At 35.4% G+C, this 22,968-nt stretch overlaps 1 protein-coding gene across 3 annotated transcripts in view; it reads right to left on the minus strand.

Annotated features, from left to right (window-relative positions):
- Positions 1-22,968, minus strand: part of ROCK2 (Rho associated coiled-coil containing protein kinase 2) — a 107,287-nt gene that overhangs the window by 27,279 nt on the left and 57,040 nt on the right. For 2 of the 3 annotated variants that reach the window (XM_039569627.1, XM_019282147.2), the window contains 17 exons: positions 21,316-21,453; positions 18,475-18,735; positions 12,684-12,828; positions 10,174-10,312; positions 8,396-8,487; positions 7,418-7,577; positions 6,771-6,834; positions 5,315-5,380; positions 4,941-5,020; positions 4,484-4,532; positions 3,615-3,750; positions 3,395-3,486; positions 2,896-3,142; positions 2,474-2,580; positions 1,658-1,817; positions 828-988; positions 247-431 (listed from right to left, as the gene is read on the minus strand). In XM_039569627.1, coding sequence (XP_039425561.1) covers positions 247-431; positions 828-988; positions 1,658-1,817; positions 2,474-2,580; positions 2,896-3,142; positions 3,395-3,486; positions 3,615-3,750; positions 4,484-4,532; positions 4,941-5,020; positions 5,315-5,380; positions 6,771-6,834; positions 7,418-7,577; positions 8,396-8,487; positions 10,174-10,312; positions 12,684-12,828; positions 18,475-18,735; positions 21,316-21,453 — 2,282 coding nt within the window. The remainder of the gene's footprint in view (positions 1-246; positions 432-827; positions 989-1,657; positions 1,818-2,473; positions 2,581-2,895; positions 3,143-3,394; positions 3,487-3,614; positions 3,751-4,483; positions 4,533-4,940; positions 5,021-5,314; positions 5,381-6,770; positions 6,835-7,417; positions 7,578-8,395; positions 8,488-10,173; positions 10,313-12,683; positions 12,829-18,474; positions 18,736-21,315; positions 21,454-22,968) is intronic. The other variant, XM_010393315.4, reaches the window with a different exon arrangement.

The following is a 22,968-nucleotide window of genomic DNA, read 5'->3' on the forward strand; positions in this document are numbered from 1 at the left end:
GCTGTGTGTTTTAAGATTTTCAGGATAACAAACATCTTTTAATACAAACCTATACATTGCTGAATCACTAGGGCAAGTCTCAGTTAGAGTCACTGTAAATTGTTCCAAACAACAATTAAGTTTTGCACTGTAGAACAGCATATTCTTTGCAGCAATTTTTTAAAATTAATTTTGCTCCCAACTTTTGTTCCAAAAATATTTCAAAAATCAGTAACATGAGTAAAGCATATAGAGCAGCTTGCATACTTGCGGAGTTCATTGTTTTGTTTTTCCAGGCTTAATTTGATTTCCTGAAGGTGGTTATTCTCCTGTTTTAACTGCTTCTCTGACATTTTCAAGGTGTTGACCTGCTGCGTTTGCATCTTGAGGTCATTTTGAGTGAGACAGCGCTTTTGTGTTTCTTGCTCTATTTTTAATGTCAAGTTTTTTACCTGAAAAAGAAACAGACACCTGTGAATTTTACAGATCTACACAGGAAAGCAAGATTTAAACAGTCTCTAATTGACTTCCTTTACATCTTTTGGTAAATCAAAGGTGCTTCCTGAATAAAGGCAGTAGCCCACATTAAATTACCTAGTTTTTCCACGTCAATCTCACAGGATTTACCTTACTACAGAAGAAAAACCTTTTAAGATGAATAATGCTGAAATATTTCAGGAAAATAGCACCACATTCCATGAAGTAGATTTTTTAAAGTTCCAGAGACAGAGAAGGAAAACTTTGTTGCCATTTTCATTCACAAATATTTCTAAGTACCATAACAGGAAAAATATTAGGACATTGAAAACAAGATTTGACTTAAGACTCCTTCTGTCAATGTTCCTTACATCTTCACTTAGTATATCCTTTTGCCGAAGGAGCTCATTTATTTTCTGTTGCGATTGTTTGAGATCACAGTCCAACATGGAGCGCTGCTTTTCAGCTTCCAACAACCGATTTTCTACTTTCTGCTTTAAAGCTCTCTCTTCCAAAAGTTTCTTCTCCATTTCTGTGAAGTAAAAGATATAAGGCATCAGTGAAGTGTAAAACGGCGGATTTTGGAGGCCGAAGGGAAGAGGATGTCTGCTCTGTACTAACAATAAGCCAGATGTTTCTCCTTTTAAAACTGAAAAGAAAGACTACTTGAAAGTGATTAATTAAAATTTTCACAGTAAACACACACACACAGGATGATTTTGCAAGCATTTCTGACAGAGCTATTTCCTACTTTTGAGTTTCTAGATAACTTCCAGTTTATCTGCAACACCTCTGAGATGAACAAAAAGGGTGGAATTTTAAAAATAAAACATTTAAATCTACTGTGCTCTGCGATACTATAAAATCAAAAAGCTGAAGCTGTTTGGAAACCTGATATGCCAAGTCACTCAGCCATTACTACTGAATCATTTTTGCTTAACAAGACCTGCACGCTCAAAATTTTTGTGAATGCTCTGCAATTGGATGGACAGGATCTGTAGGTAGCTTTTTAATTAGCTGCAATAAACATAAGCCATTTAATTCAAAAGTAAGAGCCATCTTCTGGAATTTTTTGGTGATTATCCCTCTCTTCATGGTATTTCAGTTGTCATGAGATGTACCAGAATATGCACAGTGAAAGATTTTATTATCTACTTCGTGTAATTCACGCCTAAGTCCAACTGTGATGTCAAATACATACCTTTCATGGCTTCAGATTTTGCTTCCTCTATAGACTCATAGATCTTGTTTTTGTCTGCTAATCGTGCTTTTGTGGCTTTATGTTCAGCTTCTTCTTGTTCAAGGTTCTGCTGCATAACTTTAAATTTATATGTCATATCTATTTCCATGTTGCTCTTTTCCTGTTAAAGAAAAAATAAACTTGAAATAAAATATTAAATATATCAGGTTAGTGGCAGAATTTTGAACAACAGCAACATGCTTCTTGGAAGGATCCACAGAGTAGAAGAAAGTGTTCAGGCTAACGAACTAACTGACAACTCATTTCTACAACTGTTTTTTTGTGAATGCCAAAGCACTCTAAAAATGTACGGTGACATCCCCAGTTACAAACAATTACAGAATTACTGCCTTAACAACCAACATTATGTAATAAGAGCAGCTCAAAGATTAAGTTTATTGAAGAAATTTTTCAAGACTTTTGTTTCAGTAACAAATTTGTTAAAAAAATCCTATTAGCAGAGGCTCTTTTATTTTTAGCAATAATGAGAGTCTAAAGAACTCCACACATGAAATGAAATGTTGTTACTGTGCTGTTAAGCTACACACCAGAGTACATTATTAGGTACTTATGTACTTTAGAAATACAATGTATCATGATTTTGTGGGAAATTAGGTCTTTTTTCCCCCACTTCTCAAATTGAAAAAAAAACAAAAAAAGCAGAAAATAAGGTTTACTTTTTGTATAGGTTTGGTCTCAATGTCTCAAGTAATAAAAGCACAAATTCAAAAATTTCGTGAGAATGTAATACCAATGTTCATTTAACACTGCTGTTACCTTTTCTAAATCTGTGAGCTTTTCCTGCAATTGTCTCTTCTCCATTTCCAGTTTGGCTAAAGCACTCTTTCCATTTTTCACTTCTTCTTCAAGGCTAGATATTCGACCTAAAAGTTATCAAAACATCAGTGAGGCTGGCCAGTGTGTGAAAACAAGACTGTACTTTAGCTATTTAGAGATAACATTTTTGAAATGCAACAGCTTCTAATTCTGACTATTAAGAACTTCTCCTTTGGGGTGATTTTAAAAGTTATCAATAATGTTTTATAGATGTTATCACACATCTTCTCTTAAATGCTCTTCACAATTTCGTAACATTTTATAAAACAGCACATTTATCTAGTCACAGTCTGAAACTCAAATGACACCACCCAAACCAGAAACAAGAAGCAATCTTAATTTCAAAAGATTTGCAGGAATACCTTGTAAATCACTGATAATCTCTGATCCATGACTTCGATCTCTCCTTTCTGATTCTAGAGCTGACTGAAGATTGAGATACTCCTTCTCCAGTTTGAGTTTTGCATTCTCTAGCAGGCAGTTCTTATCTTGTAGTTCTCTATTATTAATTTCCAGCTGCTGGATTTGCTTTGTGCTTTCTGTCTGGTTCTTCCTTAACCTGGCTGCAGTATCAGACTCTGACCGCAGCAAGGAATTGGCTTCATCCAACTAAGATTGATTAAAACATATTTCAGAAACAATTACAATATAAAACCCACTATTTCTACTACAGAATACTAGGTTTTATGGATTAAAGAAATATGAAGGAGTATATTTTAAGATTACTTTTGAACACCAAAACCTGTTGAGAAAGAACAGCTTTTAAAATGCAATTACACATTTCAAATCCCTCCACTGTTACCAAAATCAGTACTTCAAACAGTGATTATTTTAAAAGAAAAAAATATAAAGTTGGCATACTTGTCTTTGTAGTTGATTGATTTTTTCATTGGATATTTGAGAGTTCTGATTCCTCTTTTTTAAATCTTCAAGTTGATCTTTCAAACTATTAACTGCAACAAAAACAATTCAACATTGTTAATCACTGTCACGAAAACGCTTCAACTGGAACTATAATTCATTTATTTTAAGTATTAAAAACCCACATCAAAATGGAACCTTCAAGCATGGTTCAACATACCCTCATTTTCCAAATTGCGTTTCTTATCTGCTTCATGTTCTGCTTTTCTCTGGTATTCTGTATTCTTATGCTGAAGAAGAGCCTTCTCTCTCTCTAACTGCCTGACTGCAGACTCTACATTCTTCCTTGAAGTTATCTGGATACATTTAAAAAAATACACCACTAATTACACACACACGAGTGGTATTCTTACACGGTAAAACACAGCTCATGCACTCAGTGTAGTCTGTAATGGAGGAAGCCAGTCTATCTGCCTGCTGCAAACACAATGTATCAGAACACGTGGTCAAATCCAGTCCAGGATGTCTATGGCTAGGAGCTTTGCAATTTAAATACTGTTTGATCATCTGGATTTGACAAACCTGGTAGACCTGCCTAAGCAGTCACTCTGGGAGCACAGAAACATACATGTATGGTAAGGTCTTGACATACACCTGCATGAGCAATACATTAAGTGGTACACAGCCACATCCAAATTTGTAGAAGCAGTAAAGTGCAAAGCTGGGCAAGAAATAGGGTCCTTTTACTAATACTAAACAATGCAAAGCATGGCTTTCCTCCTCTGGAAACACTGCTCTCACACCTCCAATTTTTAAAATCTATATGGGATATTTGTATCATGCTGTCTGCCAACTTAGGAATATGGTAAAAACAAGTTCTGGAAAGAAATGTGCAGTTACAGTACAGAAATCATAATGAAAATATTTTAGCAGTGACAACAAGGTCATGCTTACGAATACCAAGGAATCAACTGGTGTTATTTTCTACAAAATATACAGCTCCTCAAAAGCAATTTCCTGTTATCGAAAGAAAAAAGCCATGCACAAGTGTTTAAAGTTCTAATTCCAGTAAGAAATCTATGGCCTTACCTCTTCATCGAGCTCTTTTGCTATCTTCTCTAAACGAACACTTGTAGACCTGAACAAATTTGAAAAGTAACTTTAAACCCTGCTGATAATATAGAAATTAGAATATTTGGATGCGTCTCACTAATTTTATGTAAGGTACTTTTGTCTCATTAACTTTATGCAAGATATTCTATTTTCAGCAATAGCATGAAACCTCAAGGACTGGAGAAATCACTGAAATAACAGTGAGAATTCTTATAGGGAGTTAAAGCAAAAAAAAACCTCAACAAACCCCAATAAAACCACCCCAGTAGTCACAGGAGTAGCAAGAACTAAGCCAGCAACTTACAGTGAGTGAGGTCTGCTTGCAGGGTTGGGAATCCCCGAAGTGGATTAAAAGGCTTTTATAAGTATTCAAAACCAAAAGGTCTAATAAAACTTCTTTATAAACATACCAAACATGTTGAAACATTCTCACCTGTACTTCTGTTCTAGTTCATCTTTGGCTTGCAATTCATTACTGAGCTGTTCTTCTAGCTTGCTTAGTTTTTTCTGAAACTGTGTAAAATATCAAAAAAGCATGGCCCACATATAAAAATGTTTTCACAGAAAACAAATGTAATTCAATTAAATAACAAAACAAGGGAAAGCGAGGAAAATTAATTCCATCTTCCAGTATATTATTTTAAAACCATCGCTAGAAGGTTACATCTTTACAAGGTATTAATTCTGATGATTTTAAGTATATGGATTTATAGCAACAAAATTTGTTGCATGATGAGTTGAATTGAACACAATTATGTGCCACAGATTGTGAGTCATTAAATTTATATGGGCAAAAAACATTGTTACCGGCCCTTTGCTGTGCTCTGCAGCCAGAGACTTTCCACTGCAGCAGATGTTTTTGGATAGCATTTTCTAAATGAAATGAAAAAATAAAAAAGGGGTGTACATGACCAAATTGGACAACATTCAGGTAATATGACTAAACATGTTCAGTGACCTCACATAAAGAAGAATTTCTTCATCTTACATCTTGGAAGCTAATGAACACTTTTCAGGTTTGGAAATGCTTTGTTTTGCTTACTAAAATATTTTTTTAAAAATTTGTGAGTCCAGGACCCAAATATTCATTAAATAAATTATAAATAATAAATTTTTTATTCATCTCATGACTTCACGCTTTCAAATGCATTTATTTTCCTCCCTTCCTCCTCTTCCTCTACCCCCAAACACGAAATGTAAAAATGTGGTTTTGTAAAATGCTTTATAATTGTTAAAATTAGAAAATATCCAGAACAGGGACACTGAAAAGGACATCAAAACCAGAGATTCATTGCTTGAGAAAATACAAACTAAATAAGATGTCAGAAGTGAAATGCAAGATTTTACCATCTGCATTTACTATCACAACATAAAGCAAACATCATGAATGTGACCATATGTATTTTAAACAGCAGTACCATTTCTCTTTAAAAGGTGAAGTCTAAAACCATTCATCTATTCATCAATGACAGGAAGGAAGCGGACTCTAATAAACATTTGCATTTAAATTTATCTGATCAATACATAATGCATTTCCTTTACATATTTTTTAAACTTTGAAAAGGAATTGTAAGTTTTAAGAAATGTTAACAATATACTATCTACACTTGAATAATACAAATGTTTAAGCAACATAATGAAGTAAGTATATGAAAAAACCATAGCTTTCCTATAATGCAAATTTAAATTCATTTGTCAATCTTCAAAAGCTGGATAAACATGCTTCATATGCTCCAACTGGAGTATGAGTTAAACATTCCTTTATCCCTGAAGGTGACAATTTACTTTTTCAAATTCTGAATAAATCAGTCATGAATCATTAATGTAAGTGTGGGACCTTCCCAAGAGTAATGCTGTCTGTAGCAAACAGTCTCACACATTGGCTTTCCAAAGAAATTCTGGTTGCAAAAGAATTTGAGAAAAATCAGTATTCATTTACCTTCATACTGTAGCACCTTAACACTGACTACATCTGCTTCAAAATACAACTGGTTTACTGCTAACAATTTGGTGAACATTTAAGATACTTCACATCCACATAAAATTATGTAGGAATTTTTTTATTCCTTTCATAATTCAGATACTATACTTACCTCTTTGCTGTCCTGTAAATAGAAAATATCATTTTTATTGAGGATCATTAAAAAGACAAAAAGCCCCTGACAAAACTGCTTAAAAACTTATTTTACACTTCATCTTTTCTTAACAGACTTCACAGAATTAGTTAATCATACCATTAATACTAAGGAAAAAAGGCACTAACCTCATTTTTACTAGATTGCACAGATTCATTTTCTCTGCAAGACTGAGAGGAGTCACTTAGCAACCTGTCAAAAACAAAAACAAATCCCTCCAGCTCTTACTCAAGTTTTCAACAACTCTGGCAACTTTGCCATTTTAATCAATTCTCTCAAGTCTCAATTTGTCCTATGCTGCTCTCAAAATGGAGCTTGTTTTATTTTGGTGTTAGTGCATCTTTCTGATTTTAATCTTTTCTTAACAGAATGTTTATGAAACTACAGCTGCTTGTAATTTTTTAATTAATATAATTATTTAATTATTCAAAATGAATTCTAGAAAGTTATTGTGCTGTGTAAACTTCTAAAGTAACTAATAAAAACCATTTTAGAAAAAAAATTATGAATCTATCAGAATTTTAACCTTAATTGATTTTTTTAAGATATTGTATGATTTTGTGCATATAAAAATACACTGTTTAATCAGAGTTATCGAAATAACTGAAATAGTAATTAATTATTTTACTCAAAGTTTGCATTTTGTATCTTCACAACTGGATATAAATTAATAGAATATAAGGAATAAATTATGTATTTTGAGTGAAAAAAATGAAAGAATAGAAGAGAAATGTGCAGGTATGTTTTTAAAAATGCATCTCAAAGTATCGCATACAAATTGTCTCTGTAGTAGGTAAATCCTATGAAAGGCAGCTGGTTTCCCACGAAGGCTTTGGGGATTGGAAAGGTTTCCACGTCTCCCTTGTCGTCCTCAATGTCATCAAAGTTACTGCTATCTATATCACTGCTAAGCTCAGGAACAACGGGAGCAGCAGCTATAAAAAAGGGGAAAAAAGATGCATTTCACTCCAAGATTCAGTCTTGCTATATACTTGCTATATACTGGTATCTCTCTAGTATTAAAAGACTGTAATTTTAAGTTGTCCTTAAATAACTTGGAGTAAAATATATATTAACCAGACAGCAGATCTGGACATACTACTGTGAACAATTTTTTCTAGACCAATCTATTTTTGTATTAGTTGCCTAATGCATAGACCATCCATTATGCAAGACATATTTGCTCAGGTAATCACACTTGAGAATAGAACTTTAAATACAACCATCATTTTAAAAAATCTTAGTAAATATATAACTTTAGAAGTTATGACAAACTTAAGAGCTGAACTGACATACTTTCCTTTTTTACCTAAAGCTATCACGTTTTCAATACCTTACATGAAAAGCAATAAAACTGACAAGACCACTGTCAAACTACTGCCTTAACTACCTGTAGATTAAAAGAAAAATGAAACAAAACAAAAGAACCCACTTCAAAAGAACAAAAGACCAGAGAAACAAAACCTAACGTGCATTCCTTTTAGTTAAAATTCTGAAACACCCAATTCCATTGTTGAAAATGGAAAGGTATACGTTAAAAACATGATAAAGGTGAGGTAATTCCAGTAGGAAAAATGTGTATTTACTAACCCTTACTCGTATGAGGTTTTATAATACAAGTGATAAATATGAATATTTGAACAACATTCTTGATAGATAGAAAATACTTAATTTATACAGCTGAAAGTTCTTTTTTTCATTTCTACTGTTGCAAATACTGAATAAAATAGAACTTTTAACCTAATTTACTTACTCTCTCGAATGTTGTCCCAGTTCCACTGATCACTTCTGAAGAAAGGGTGATGCTTTATTTCTTCTACCCCATTTCGCCCAAGTCGCACATCCCTAAACAGCAATTAATCCAAAGTCACATTAGGAAAAACAGCTTTTTCTTGTTTTTTTTTAAATTTAAATTCTGACTTGTCCATAAGCAGCAATGAAACTTTCAGTAAAGATTGTCTGTGTTAACCACATTAATGGTCAAACAAAACCAAAATTTAAAACCCACCAACCACTGATCTGTAGTTTCTTATATAAAATGTACTGATTCTTAGCATGCGCTCTCCCTGTAACTGCTAAAATATCCAGAATCTGGAGTCTGCCACGTGGGGAGTAAAGCAAGAAAGAGAGCACTGAGGCAAAAACTAAAAAAAAAACTAAAAACACAAACAAAAACTCAACACCCTTGGGGGAAATAATACTGCAGAACTTTCGTGTGAGCCAAACCACATGACAGACCGTAAGACGCAAGTGAAGGAAGGTCTAACTTGCTGCACAGAACAGTTATTCAAAGCTGGACTAAAATAAATATTCTAAGAATTCCATCCTCTGCCCCACAACTAACCCTGACACGTCTCTTGCTGGTATTTGCCACGAAGTAAATCTTAAGTGCAACAAGAAACTTTTCGTTTGAACAGAGGAGTCTCTCTTGAAACTATGTACAAGAAAAGGACATAAAAACAATGCATGGAAAAGAAGCAATAAATCACAGGGTCGATGCTTAGTCCTTCTTCAAGTGCTTCAGCAGCGATCACGCAGCATCTGTTTCAAATAAATTGCTCAAGCCCTGTGTTAAATATAAACAGGAAGAGGGACACACGTAGTGGAAGTCCACCTTACCACATTTACACTATTAAATTCTAATCATACTTTCTCTCTACCCTTCAGCTACTAACGGTGAAAAATACTGTTAAATAAAGCACATCCTTCCTGACCAATCACAGTCTTGCTCAGTACAGCAAACAGTCTCTCTCTGAATGCAAAACCCATTATAATGCATTTTGTTTTCCCAATTCCTCCTTCTATAGTGGCCAGATGCCCTGCTCCAGCCGAGTTCAGATGATGACAGGAAAGCATAAGAAGTCATCATCATTCCAGAGTTAACTGTGGACCTACACTGTTGGTCTTTTAAATCAGTGAAATCAAAGATTCTCTCTGCTTTCTGAAACTAAACAAAATGTAAGTGTTCAGGTCAAAAACAAGCTTCCACAGCTTAATTTCAGTTAGTGACTTAGTCCCATAAAGGGAAACTTCTAGGATAACAATAACCTTGCAGGTTTGTTAGCTGTATTTACCAATTAATGCAACAAAGCAAATGAAAAAAAAATTTCTAACACTCTAAGAAACCTTAAACAAATTCAGTAAGAACATGCTTACTTTCAGAAAAGTTTTTGCTTCCAGTTTTTTTATGTAACACCCACATAGACATTGAGCAAAACAATTTTGTCACTGCCCTGGAGGTTACGAATTACTTTCAGCCTTACACGTTTGTTATTGCAATTGGAAGGATTTGTCCAGCACAAACTGTGTTGTTAACAAGAGCTGTCTGAAGTGCTCATAGAAATAAAATACAATACCTGGAAAAACACACCTCAAAGAAAAACTAGAGAATGGGAGGTTTGGCAGAAGAGATCTGAACAGAGATCAGGAGAAGTAGTAGAAGGAATTAATTTTCACAATATACCATCCAAAATAAATACAGCCAATACCATCCAAAATAAAAAACAGTGCCAGAACAACATATGCACTTACCTATCAGTTAAAAAGGCACAGATAAGGTTCTTTGCATGCTTAGAGATTTCCACATCATCCGGGAAATGCAATGAGTTCTTATGATCCATAATTTTACTGTATGTTCCTACTAGCGAGTCTGCATAAAAAGGAGTATCACCTGAAAATAAAATAGTAAACTGGCTGTGATTTTACATCATGTTTAAGTTATGTGAGTTGAATAAGACAAAAGATATAATGAAAAGTCTACAAGCAGTTTACCTAGAAGAGTCTTTTATTAAGAAAAAGAAAAGAATTGGACATGCAGGGTACAAAATAATGTATACTACTACAAATATTCCTTCCCTAAAACATCTGTGTTACAAACTACACCATTTCCCATCCTGCCTATCACTACCAGAATTTTTTATGGTGATATACATGTTTTGTTCTGCCTTAAGACTCCCAATATATTTTCTAGTTTACATAATGGCTGACACCCATATGAATCAATCCTTAAATACTCCAATGCTAAAATGGACCAAAACTCATTAAAGACTTGCTAATGCACATTTGTTGGAAGGAATCCACCAAAGCTCTCTAAAGACCATTTGAGAGGCATCCTCCCTAAGGGATGTCAGCTCTGAGCAGGAGCCTTCCCAGTGTGTTACCACACTGTTAAACCCATATTAATAAATCTTGTTGACTGACAAATTACATCAGCTTGAGTGCCCATATAAACATGGCAGGTGGCTTTTAAAATCATAGACCTTTTTCATCAAGAGGTTTCCAGCTGAGGCTGTAGTTAAAGATATTTCCAAAGGAACTAGACTTAAGAAAGGTAAAACTGGGGCAAGTGAAAAGAATAGGCTGCGACAAGGCAACTGACAGTCAAATTAATGGGCAACATTCTCAACATACAAATGGTTTGGGTGTGTAACCAAGAAGCTGCAACTTTTACAGAAATCCTATCTCCCAGCTAATCCATAGGTTTAATAGAGAAGGTGAACAATCAGTCACATGAGCTAGGCTCTTTCCTCTGTTGTGGTGTGCTGTGTGCAGGCAGGAATCATCTGGCATGGCAGGCTGCAGCTTTCCAACAAGGAACTGAGCATTTCAAAAGCCACGAACATGAAAAAATGTACAAACAGACCAACGGACAACAACTTTTCTGCTTTCAAAAGAATATAAATACGACAATCCTAACTTTTGTCTCTTTCTGTCATTTTATAGCAAAATAAGAAATTGGTACACACCACTTCTAGACTTTTAGTAAATTCATTAGGTTGCCATACCAGTGCATTGCAGGTGGGGATCACTGATACTGCTGCTGCCTCCCTCTTTCCCAACCTTCCTATTCTCAATGGTCTTCTGTCTTGGAAGCTCTGATTTTGGCCACACCTCAAAACTATCTTAAGTCACTGAACCAATGTTAGGATTCATCATGTGACCAACATTTAACCTTTTACTTAAGCACACAATAAAATTTTCATTTCATAATAAAATTACCATTTTCATTAGTTCTGCAGCTTATCAAAACCAGAATAACAAAACAGTTTCTGTGCTTTATTTGAAGTGCAAAGTTTTAGAAGACCATAGCCAGAATCTGATACATAACCACAGACAAAAATAGATACTTTCTCCCAGTGTGTGGGATATGGAGAAATTAAGCAATATTTTCCTCCTAAATACAAGGGGGGGAAAAAAGAGGCTCTGAAATGGTGAGAAAACATTCCAGACAGCTATGCCCAATATTTTAAGAACTGAATAATTTTATTTACTGCTAAAATTGTTCATGAGAGACTATTAACTATAAACCACACATTCGTAAAGTCAAAATGCTGTAATTCTGAAAGAGTTGGAAATAGTAATAGCATCATATGTTCAAGTGTCTTTCCTGGCTCAGGATACCAGAAACATCAAATCTGCAGTATTCCCAGAAAATGCTGATTTGGATTTTTAATAATTGTATGCTCAATTCCATCCTTCCATAATGAGTGTTTTGCTACCAGACTATCATACTGATCCTCACTGTATTTTAAGATGCAGATGACTCATCTCCTTAACAGATTATATTGTACGTTTGATGCCATAGCAGTCCAGTGTATTCTACTAGAAAATCCTGACTCAAGCACAAAAGAAAGAATCAAGCCATACTTCCTCATCTTGACCTAATAGAAGACACTGATGTGCTGTGGAAAAGGAGAAAAGGACAGTCCTGCCCTTTCCATTCCTTTCTCATCTCTTGTGCCCCTGCAAACTCAGTCCTGCCTGAGGTGGCACAAACATGGTGAGGTAGCTGACCCTAGTTAAAACTATTCTAAGAATTAGTTTTAAGCTGAACTGAGTCAGGGAACTAATCACTGAGCAAGCACGTAAACAGCTGTCACAGTGCAAGAGTGACAGAGAGCAAAGAGAACGGGAATTAAGCTGCAGCATCAGCCAAAAGAAGCTGTTAGGGAGGTAGGAGCAGCCTCCATGCAGCAAGATACAGCTAAAGGCACAGGAAAGACTCAATGATAATCTCATTAGCAGAAGAAATCACTACTTACCAACTAACATCTCAAAAAGGAAAACCCCTACAGACCACCAGTCACATTCCCGTCCATAATAACCATCACCCCCCTGCGATTTCAGGACTTCGGGCGAGATGTAGTCGGGGGTCCCCACGGCTGTGTCGCAGCGCACCATTCCTGTCTGTGCAACAGTAACAATACAAACAGCTCAGTTCGAGGGGCTTCTGAGCACCTCTTTAACCAATTCCTCTGTTAGTAGGACAGAAAAGCATAAAAAATATAGCCTAAAATACTTGGTTTGAGGAGTGTGTTTTAAAGACTATTTTTTTATTCAAGAAGCAATGTGGATTGAAATGCCATTTCTTGGTAATGTGCTTACCCCTGCCTACTCCATAATGATTTCTCTTAACTTCATCTTCCCAAAATTCAACAATTTTATTTTTACCATTGGTTTCAGTATGAAGCTACGCACCATACCAGACCGCTCCTTTTCTGATTGAATTCAGGGACAAACTTTGGAATAATTTTGACAAGTTATGAATTCTAGGCCCTACAAAGCAGATACATAACAATTTATTCAGGCAATAAATCAAGTTATAGGTAAATTTTTATAGACACAGCTTGTTTTTTGTTTAAAGCTAGGAAGAAGAATAAAAGGAGAAGATATTTTTAAGGAACAGCAAAGCTTTTTTTTTTTTTAATTTTTTTTTTTATTAACATATTACCACAGTTGTATCAATGGAATGATTCCTCATCCTCTGCTTCACACTGAGAAACTAAAAATGTACAGGTTAAGTGGCGCAGAAGCATCAATCAGATCTGCCAGCATTCTGGTTCAGAGTTATAAGTCTTGTTTCCTTTAATCAAATTCACTGAATTCACTCCTGAGAGATCAGATGGATGAATGAAATGAAATCCTGGATGAAGTTACAGAAGTCCAAAAAGACACTCATCTTTTATTCTGTTTCTCAATCTGAATTTTTATCTAAGTCATCTTACAAAGGTTCTTCATGCATTTTGCCATCAGCATGAATGGCAATATGTATTAATTCTGAATATTAATACAGAATATTAGTAGCAACAACTAAGGTCAAAATACATATTTAAAGAAAATAAGAGAAACATTCCTTCTCGGGAATTGTACTGATATGCAAAACTTAGACACCACATTACAATATTCTTTCTCATACACAATATGAACTGTGAAAAACTTTTATTTCTGTACTAAAACAGAATACAGAAAGTCATGAACCAGCAGGCAAAAACTAAAGGGATGACCAAATACCGTAGAGACCTATGGAATAGTTCAAGCACTCCTGGCAAATGCCTATTATCTTCTATGATTCCATGCTAAAATTGAAACCTAAAGAAATTTTAACTGCTCAGTTCCAGAATGAAGAGCAGGTAAACTTTTGCATTCTATACTGGATGAGATAGCACATAGCTTGTTCATACTGGGATAAGAAAATGAAGTTAACTCTTTCCAGAAGATCTAATGCATTCACTGGGAAAAGAAAAATACAGGCAAACACACTTTAACACTGCAAAATAAACTAAAGCTCAAAGACTACAGAAATCTAAAGCTGACAGCATTTGAAACTGTTCTAGCACATGGCAGGGACCACTGTCTGAATGTCCAGCTTGTCACAGCACTGTGGGCACTAACCTACATGTCTTCTCTGAAGCCTAAGCCTCTCTTTACTTTGAGCACAGGAGGAATTGCTCTAGGGTTATGTGATTCTGCTCATCCAGTAGGACTGAGGCAACTTAACGAGGTCTCCAACACTGGTATGTGTCTATCTCTTCCCTATCCAAACACAAAATTACAACAAAGGAAAGTCTGAGTTTTTGCTCAGTCAAGTCGGGTTGAAGCCACCTGAATCCCTCCCTGGCTAATGAGATTCTTTAAAAACAAAGTCACCAAAACAGTTCTGAAAGAGTTCTCTGAAGTCTGCAGCTTCAGTCACAGCCTCACCACCTTGACACCTAAGCATTTAATAACACCCCATTTCCCATCCCTCTATAATTAACACACCAAAGCAAGAATACTTTTTAATATGTTACACAGGTTGATATTTTCTGAAGTCTTAAACAAACAAAAGGCTGTGCCAAAAACCAGCCAGACCTACCCAAGTCTGATGGCTAGTATGAAGCAAAAGGAAAGTCTTTTCAACAATGTTACGGATGCTAGAGAACTCCATGTAATAACACCTTAAGTTTTCAGAGAAGATGCCAAAGAATTGAACAGTAAAACAAAAAATATTTCCACAGTAAAAAAAGGCCTTGCATGCTAACACCAGTTGCAATGGACCATAGCTCTCTGAAGCACGTGGAGCTGGTTGTACTTATTCCCCATACCACTCTCTACCTTCTGTCTCAGGAATTTACCTAGAAATGCATTTACAGAACAGCCTGGCTTGGAAGAGAACTTGAAAGATCATCTGTCCCAAACTGTCATAGGAAAAGGAGCTTATATAAGATTATCTAGCACCCTGTCCGAGTGCATCACAAAACCTCCAGCAATGGGGATTCTACCATATCCCTGGGGAGGCTGGACCATTATCACCTCAATATAAAATTCCCAGATTTCTGTTCCACTCATTTACACATTTCTTCTTTCCAAGAACTTGGGTGTTGTTCTGTACATATTTTTAAGTACTGGGCACCTTAAATACCACAGTCAGACTCACTTCTGTGATCTCTGGCATCAAAGCTGAGTAAACAGGGACAAGCCCTCTGTCCAGTACATAACACCTTGGCAGTCCCTGCATTCTGAAGAGACTTAAATGGCGCTGTATTCTCTGGGCGATGTGTTACTCCTGTGTTTCAAACACCAAGCCTCTATTTATGCCTGAGTAGCACACTTACTCTAACAGTTATCATGTCAGGAGTCTCAGGCCAGTGTTTTACCTGAAACTTTTCTCATCACCTCAAAAGATCATGATGGACCTTGGAACTCATCTCCTGCAGCTATGTGAGAGATGTACAGTGCACAGTTTAAAAAAATAGGCTGTCCAGGAGACACAGCAATGTTCTTGCTGCTCCTGACAACTTGGTGGTGAGACTGCTGTTTCCCGGCATCATTCAACATTATTATATTGCTGAAGACTAAGCAATTCAGGTTTCATCTTCAGGAAGATCTCCATCAGACCTGAAGGACTTGCTGTCTTGAACCAAGGCTGACAATCAGGCTCTCCCTCAGGAAGTTCCTTCCAGAGCTGGAGGGTGTTTGTGTGGAAACATGAGAGGATTGCACATATCAGGTGTTAATGCTGCAGGCAGCTTGTGCACTGTCCTGCAGACAAGGGACTGAGGCAGGAAGGATCCAGCAGAGTCCTCTTCACTGCACAAGCTTCAATGAGAAAGAAGCTGGGTTCCATAAAGAAGAACACACTGCTTCTTTCAGCTGAACTGCCTGGGCTGAGGCAATAATCCCAAGTGGCAAACATCCCTTCTTTTGGTCATATATTTTTCAACAGATATACTCTGAATCTGTGCTCTGCTGAAAGCTCAGTTAGCACAGGACAGTGCTATGCATGGCAACCTGGGAGCTCCTGGCCCTACGACGCCTACCAAAGCCAGCAGCTGTCTAGTTTCTTACACAACACCTGAGGATTAGACAGAGCCTGGTGAGCCCTGCCCTGGTCTACCTTATCATACCTAAATAGCAAAAAAAGGGAACCACAATTCCTACTCAATTTTTGAGTCTAACTCCATTCTTTATTCAACAATAGAAATACTCACTTTGTTGTAGATTTTTAAAAAGACAACTAATTTAAAAAAAACAACCAAACAATGAAAAACAACACCGCAACCCCCCAGTTATTACAACTGAGTTACATAAACAGAACAGTTCCTTTTATGCTGGAAAAGATTTCTAAAACACTTAGCAACTCTTTCCACAAAATTATAAGGAGAAACTCTGCTGCAAGTGTCTGTTCTGGCCTGGCTGACTTAAGCAGACACTGAACACAATTCCACAGCAAAGGTCAGAAAAATCTCTCAACAAATTTTCCTGGGGTCTCAACAGCATAAGGAAGATGCTAATGCTCACAACTGCTAAAAGAGATCCAAATCCAGAAAAATAAATATGTATTGGGTAAGCATATATTTTCTACAAATCAGTCTGCCAACACCAATATTATGTTTACACAGCTGGGATGTGTTCATGTTTTCTAAGAAGTAGCATGAGATTTGGAGACAATCCAGAACCTCTCAACTTCTAAAGCTTCCTGTAGAAAAAATGTTTGCCATTCCACTGAATCTGAGAAATACAAAGAACTTAAAATGTAATCTTTTAAAAAATTAACTTCTCTAGGAGATCACTGGTCTGCTGATGATGCCCAGTCTAAAGCAGAGCTCACTGTAACTTTTTACGAGAAACTCGGATGCATTTCTCACATTTATAGTATCATCATCCACATTTTAATATTCAATTCTTTTAACAATAGAAGTGAAGAAGAAAAAAGTAAAAGGTGTAGGTCCACCATTTCTGGGGTCCCTAAAACAGCACAGAGGATTTATAGTATGAGCTTTTTGATGCTTTTTTGTTGTCACTTCCACTGAACAACAGATTCCCTTAAGACATTATGATCTACAAACTCAAAACAAATATTAATATTTTTGACTAAATTAAGAAACCATGTACTACTTTGGTTCTTTTCAATTAAAGTAAATGCTGTCCTCCAAAATATAGGCAAGTAAATCAACAAAATGGAGGTAAATATTATCTTTGCCTTTAGAGTAACAACTACAAACAACATCAACAGAACTAAACAGACTGAACTTCAATAAACAGCTGCAGTTGGACAATGATGAAGTTAATATAACATCATGTGAAAAAAAACCCACCCTAACCAGACACAGTACTTCTAGATACTGCTGAAGAGACATTAACTTAATGATGCAAATGCAAATTAAGTAGATTGCAGAAATTATATCAAGCACTGCCTAAACAATACAGAAAAAAACCCAAAGCATAAAAGCAAATAAGCTTAAAAGGATCACTCTAGCCAACACTACTACAGAACACTTTCAAAGACCAGGTAAATCATAACACACATTCATATACAATTCTTTTAGAATCTGTTAGGATTTTTCATATTCTGTAAATTACAGCATAACACCGTGTGTTAGGCAAGATTCTAAGACTGCGAACTGCAAAAGGTAGTTTTATTTTCAAGTTTTTTTGATAATATCCTGTTAAAAATATTCCTATGCAGTCTCATTAGAAAACTGTATTTGGCTGTACATGGTAAAATCTGGACAATTACATCATTTAAATTGACATCTTGGCATCTTGACAAGTAACTAACAGATTGTGATCAATATATCACATACCACTGCTGCCGTACTGTGACCTCATTTGAATGACCACTAGAGGATGCTATGAGAACAATTAGATACAGGAATAAATCACACGGAATGTATCTTGCCTATAAAATAATTTCATTTACAAAAAAATGTCACCTTATAAACTGTTCCAAGGTTATTAAAGTTGAAACTAAGAGTTATCTTGCAAGCTTTTAAGACATTTGGCAAAAAAAATGTACCTCAGAAATTCATAAATACACATGCTTTCAAAAACAGCGAAGAGTAAGTTTATGTCCTTCTTCCGTGTGAGAGAACAGTTTATAACAGAAAAAGTTACACTACTTAAAATACTCTTATATTTAAAAGTAGGAAGCAACAAACAACTTTATAACCAAGTAGATAATTTGATGAGTGTTCCTTTGGGTATTATACTTCATAGGACAATAACCTTAAATTTAGATGTAATTTAGAATTACAGTTTTATAGATGGTAAATCATTTAGTTGCATACTTACTTCATCCATTTTCATGCAAGTGCCAAAATCTGCCAGCTTCAGATGCCCATGTTTATCTAAAAGCATATTGTCAGGCTTCACATCTCTGTGTATCAAGCCCATGGAGTGAATTGCATCAAGAGCAAGAACAACTTCAGCTGTGTAGAACTTGGCCCATTTCTCAGGCACATCGTAATTGCTCATAAGGTTTACAAGATCTCCACCTGGCATGTATTCCATTACCATGTACAAATATTTGTCATCTTGAAAGGCACAAAATAGCTGCAACGTTAAAAAAAGGAAAGGAAAAAAATGCAATTACTTTTCAGACACCTAGGGAAAAGAATAAAGCCCTTTATCTTGAAGTTTCATTAGACCTGAGAATATGTTTTCAAGATTATTTTTAATATGCATCGAATATACATTTTTCTCTTAATTATGACAGTACCTTGAAATTTACTGAACTTCAAAACCCCCTCATTATAATTTTTGAGAAAGTGAAAAATATTTCCTCGTTATTTTAATACTATAGGCATCTATCTATCTATCTGTCTATCTATAATCTCCATGTTTCTTGGTATTAAGAAGTATCAATGAGTCAAAACGCAAAGTATCAAATCTGCAAAAGGGAGCATCATGTTCTGATCTGAAAATAGCCGAACAGTGAGCAGCATCTTAAACTGTTTCTAAATATTCTATATTATAAATTCCTTATCTCGGTACATGTTTGAAAAGTCACTGCACTGCTGACTTTGTCCTAAATCAACACATATTGAAATAAGAAATAAAAACAAAATGTTCCTGAAGACAGCTATAACACAATTCAAAGATACTGTACTTAACAATAAAATACTGGTCTGGTCTAAGTTGCGGTCAGTATGTTTCCTACTGGCATGATAGTGAAAGTTCAGTTCAGTCTCTTTAAAATGTATTTCAGACCTAGAGTGCTGAAGTTTTAGAGACTCCACTCTGTCATCACCAGGTCTGAAAATAGCTCAGTCCAGCAAAAAACATTACTATCAACTGTTCAATGACTGGTGTGAAAGTCTCTGAAAGTCTCACCTTATTTCTCAGGGAATACTGCCTTACCTTAAAAATGAAAATCATTCACATCTTTAAATTACACACACAAAATTAAAAGGCAATTGAAAAATAGGATGTGTGGTAAGGACGAAGTCAGAATCAGGTAGACTGTGGAGGATGAGGAACCATGAAAGGTGGGTATGTTATTATGGATATTTGACATTCAGATTAAAATGAACTGTGTAACTTGTGACAGAAGACCTAGATTAGAAATACATATTTTAATACACATATATTGCACTGTGTTTGCACAAATGGATAATATATACAATATAGAGTACAATAATGCATTGGGTCATTAAAATCTAAGTGAAGATTCAAAATAATCTCTATATCCTCACACATAGAGTTATTAATATAACATAATAATAAATAAAAGCACTATGTCTTTATACAGCACTTTTGTTACTGCCCTCAAGGGATTTCATTAAAAAAAATTTAAAACTATCTAGGGCTCTTGTTTCATTTGTTTTCACATTGAAAACTAGACACAGAGAAGCACTGTTATCTGTCCCAGTTTCTAGATCAGAACAGGACCTACATTTTCTTCAAACCAGCTCAGTGTCCTACCCCTCTAGACAACATCACCTAAATATATCACACTAATACACGTAATCATAGAAGGCACAATTGCAACTACACTTTAGTTCATCTGCTATTTACAAATACAGACACACATTTATATCCTGCTTGTGACAGTTTCCTTTGAAAATCCACGTCATGCATTTCTCGTTACTTTCAACTGCATGTGAAAAATAGTTCCTGACAATTACTGTTACTAGAACAAAGAACTAAATAAAAAAATTATCTATTTGTTTAAGTATTTCTGCTAAATATAGGCAAGAGCAAAGAACATGCTCAAAGAGCAAAACATCTAAATAAAAATCTTTGTTTACCTGAGGTAAATTGTTATGAAAAATATATGGAACACCTAAAGCCAGTCTTATTAAATATACAGAAGCATGGCAATATATATGAGAGCATTTAAATTAATTATTTAACAAAATTAAGGACTAACAATTTCTCCAAACACACGCTTTCACTACTCCTTTTGTTGACTAGTGCAATTTACCAGTTACAACAAATGGCAATAATCAGTACTGATTGTTCCCAAAGGCATAATTCACATTACAGCATCTTGATGACACACGTCACGAGACAGCTACGAGTGACGGTGTTCAAGACCATCTGAAGAAGTCTACTCTCCATTACTTGGATATTCCGAGTGCTGGTCTGTAACTGACCACTAAGAGAAGATGGTTTCAAGGAAACCACTGCTACAGCCTGCTGTCTCGCAGACCAGAGCTGCACACTCATCCATATTTCAAACTGCAGCTGAAAAGACAGTGACTATTTAAAGGACTCTTCATACCAACTGCCTGTGATCAACTGACTGTATTATGACAAAAGACTGGAAATACCAGTCACATTTGTTTCTACATTCTTATACAGAATTTTTCGTAGTGGAAAGATAACTTCCCTATTATTCCAAACAATTATGTAAGTATTACAAAATTCTGCTTAGTTCTGTTTTATGATGCATTTGCAGTGACTAAAATGTAAATTAATCTACTTTCTAACATAGCCAAATACACAAAACTTAGTGAAATTGCTGTAAAAATGTATTTTTTAGAAGTAAAAATCTGAACCTAAATCTTGATTTAAGTTTCAGTGAAAATTCAAAACCACCTCAAACCTGGGAAGTACTTATGGCATCAGCATCATTACTATTGCTGTTGTTGCTATTATTATTATTTTACTTTTACACATCTTCCTTACCTGAACCACCCACGGGCTGTTGGCGAAGGCCATGATATCTCTTTCTTCCCAGAAAAAGGCTGAATCTGATCTCTTGATCATTTCAAATTTACTAAGTAGCTTCATTGCATAAACCTTCTGTGTCATTTTATGGCGAACCTGTTGGTTGAGAAAGAAGAGAAGCAACCTTTTTAAAACCCCTTGTTAAAAACCTGAGTACCAGCACAGTATGTTTCTGCTACGTGCAAACTGCTTTCTGGGATGCAATGCCTCCAGGTCCTCATACGCTCTGTTTTCTACACAGTAAGGATTTGAGAACTTCCAAACCTAAAAAGAAAAGCCTAACAGCTGCTCAAAAAACCCCACCATAGCAGGAAATAAAGTCTAACTCTGCTTTTATTTTCTTATTCTGAACACTGTCTAGCCATTGAATTAATTCACGTTAGAAACTGGGCAAGAGGTCTGCTTCAGCCTCTGTCAATTTTTATTTTACACCAAAACAATTGCTCCTATTTATTTTCCTAAAAAGTTCTTAAATTCACTTTAAATTGTGCAAAATTAATACAATAGATCTTGTTGGAAAACTGGAATTAAAGCTTTTATTACAAAATATGAAAATGTTTTTGAAAACTTCATCTGAATGCAGACACGAAACCAAATCCTTAAATTGCACACTGAAGTCATTACTCAGCTAATTAATCATGAGACATCCTATTTTATGAAAAACTATTAAAGGAACAGGTTTTTAACATTCTTGAGTGTTTTTTAAAGAAATCAAGGTGAGAAGTATTCAGCTGTAAGAAGTCTGAGTCATCAGGACCTTAAGTTTCTGCATATTTTTTCCTGTTAAAATTAAAAATTCAGTGGACTAGTTTGTGAAATTGATTTGTGAAAATTGTGAAATGCACCAGAAACTTGAAGTTATGATTTTCTGGTGCATTTAAAACCCCTCACATCTAGTAAACAAAGCAGATCTCCTAACTACTTAGTTTTGCACAGTATCTGATTTTAATTATGTTACTTGAAAGAATGTTTAATAGGCTTTTCTGAACAGCTGTAGATGCAGTTTCATGACATCTGCAGTGCAAAGCTTCAGAGAGGCACCTGTGTGGTCTATAGATCTGGGAGCATCAGTCTCCTGCTCCTGAGGAGCTGCAAAAATTAATATTGCTGAAGGAATAGAAGAAGCATCAGGTGGAAGGGATAACCTTGGAAAGAGCAAGAACATGAACAGAAACAGGATTATTTAAGGACTTGCTGTTCTTGAAACTGGGGCTTTTTGCCTTCAAGATATAGGTGCAAAGGTTTTATTATTAGTATCTTGCATAGTTTAACACTAACAAACAACCTTCTTTACAGTTAGATCAAAAAACCTCCAACATAACACCAGAACAGAAACATGGTATCTATGCGCACTAACAACTCTATAAGCATGTTTTAGGACGTTAATTAGTCAGCTAGTGAAGGTGTCCTAAAGAAGTATTTTGAAAACTAACTTCTTCCCACTTAAAAATCCCACGTGGGATTATTTACAAAGACTTGGTGGTACACCACAAACTATACTCCCCTAAGCAGAGCTTTTGTAATCCTGCCCAAAACCAGAAGAATCACAAAGACCAGAAACCTCAAAAAGCTACTGTTTAATTGAAGATGCATTTTCTGTGAAAGTTCTCA

The sequence above is a fragment of the Corvus cornix genome, chromosome 3 (genome assembly GCF_000738735.6).
Source record: "Corvus cornix cornix isolate S_Up_H32 chromosome 3, ASM73873v5, whole genome shotgun sequence".
Lineage (NCBI taxonomy): Eukaryota > Metazoa > Chordata > Aves > Passeriformes > Corvidae > Corvus > Corvus cornix.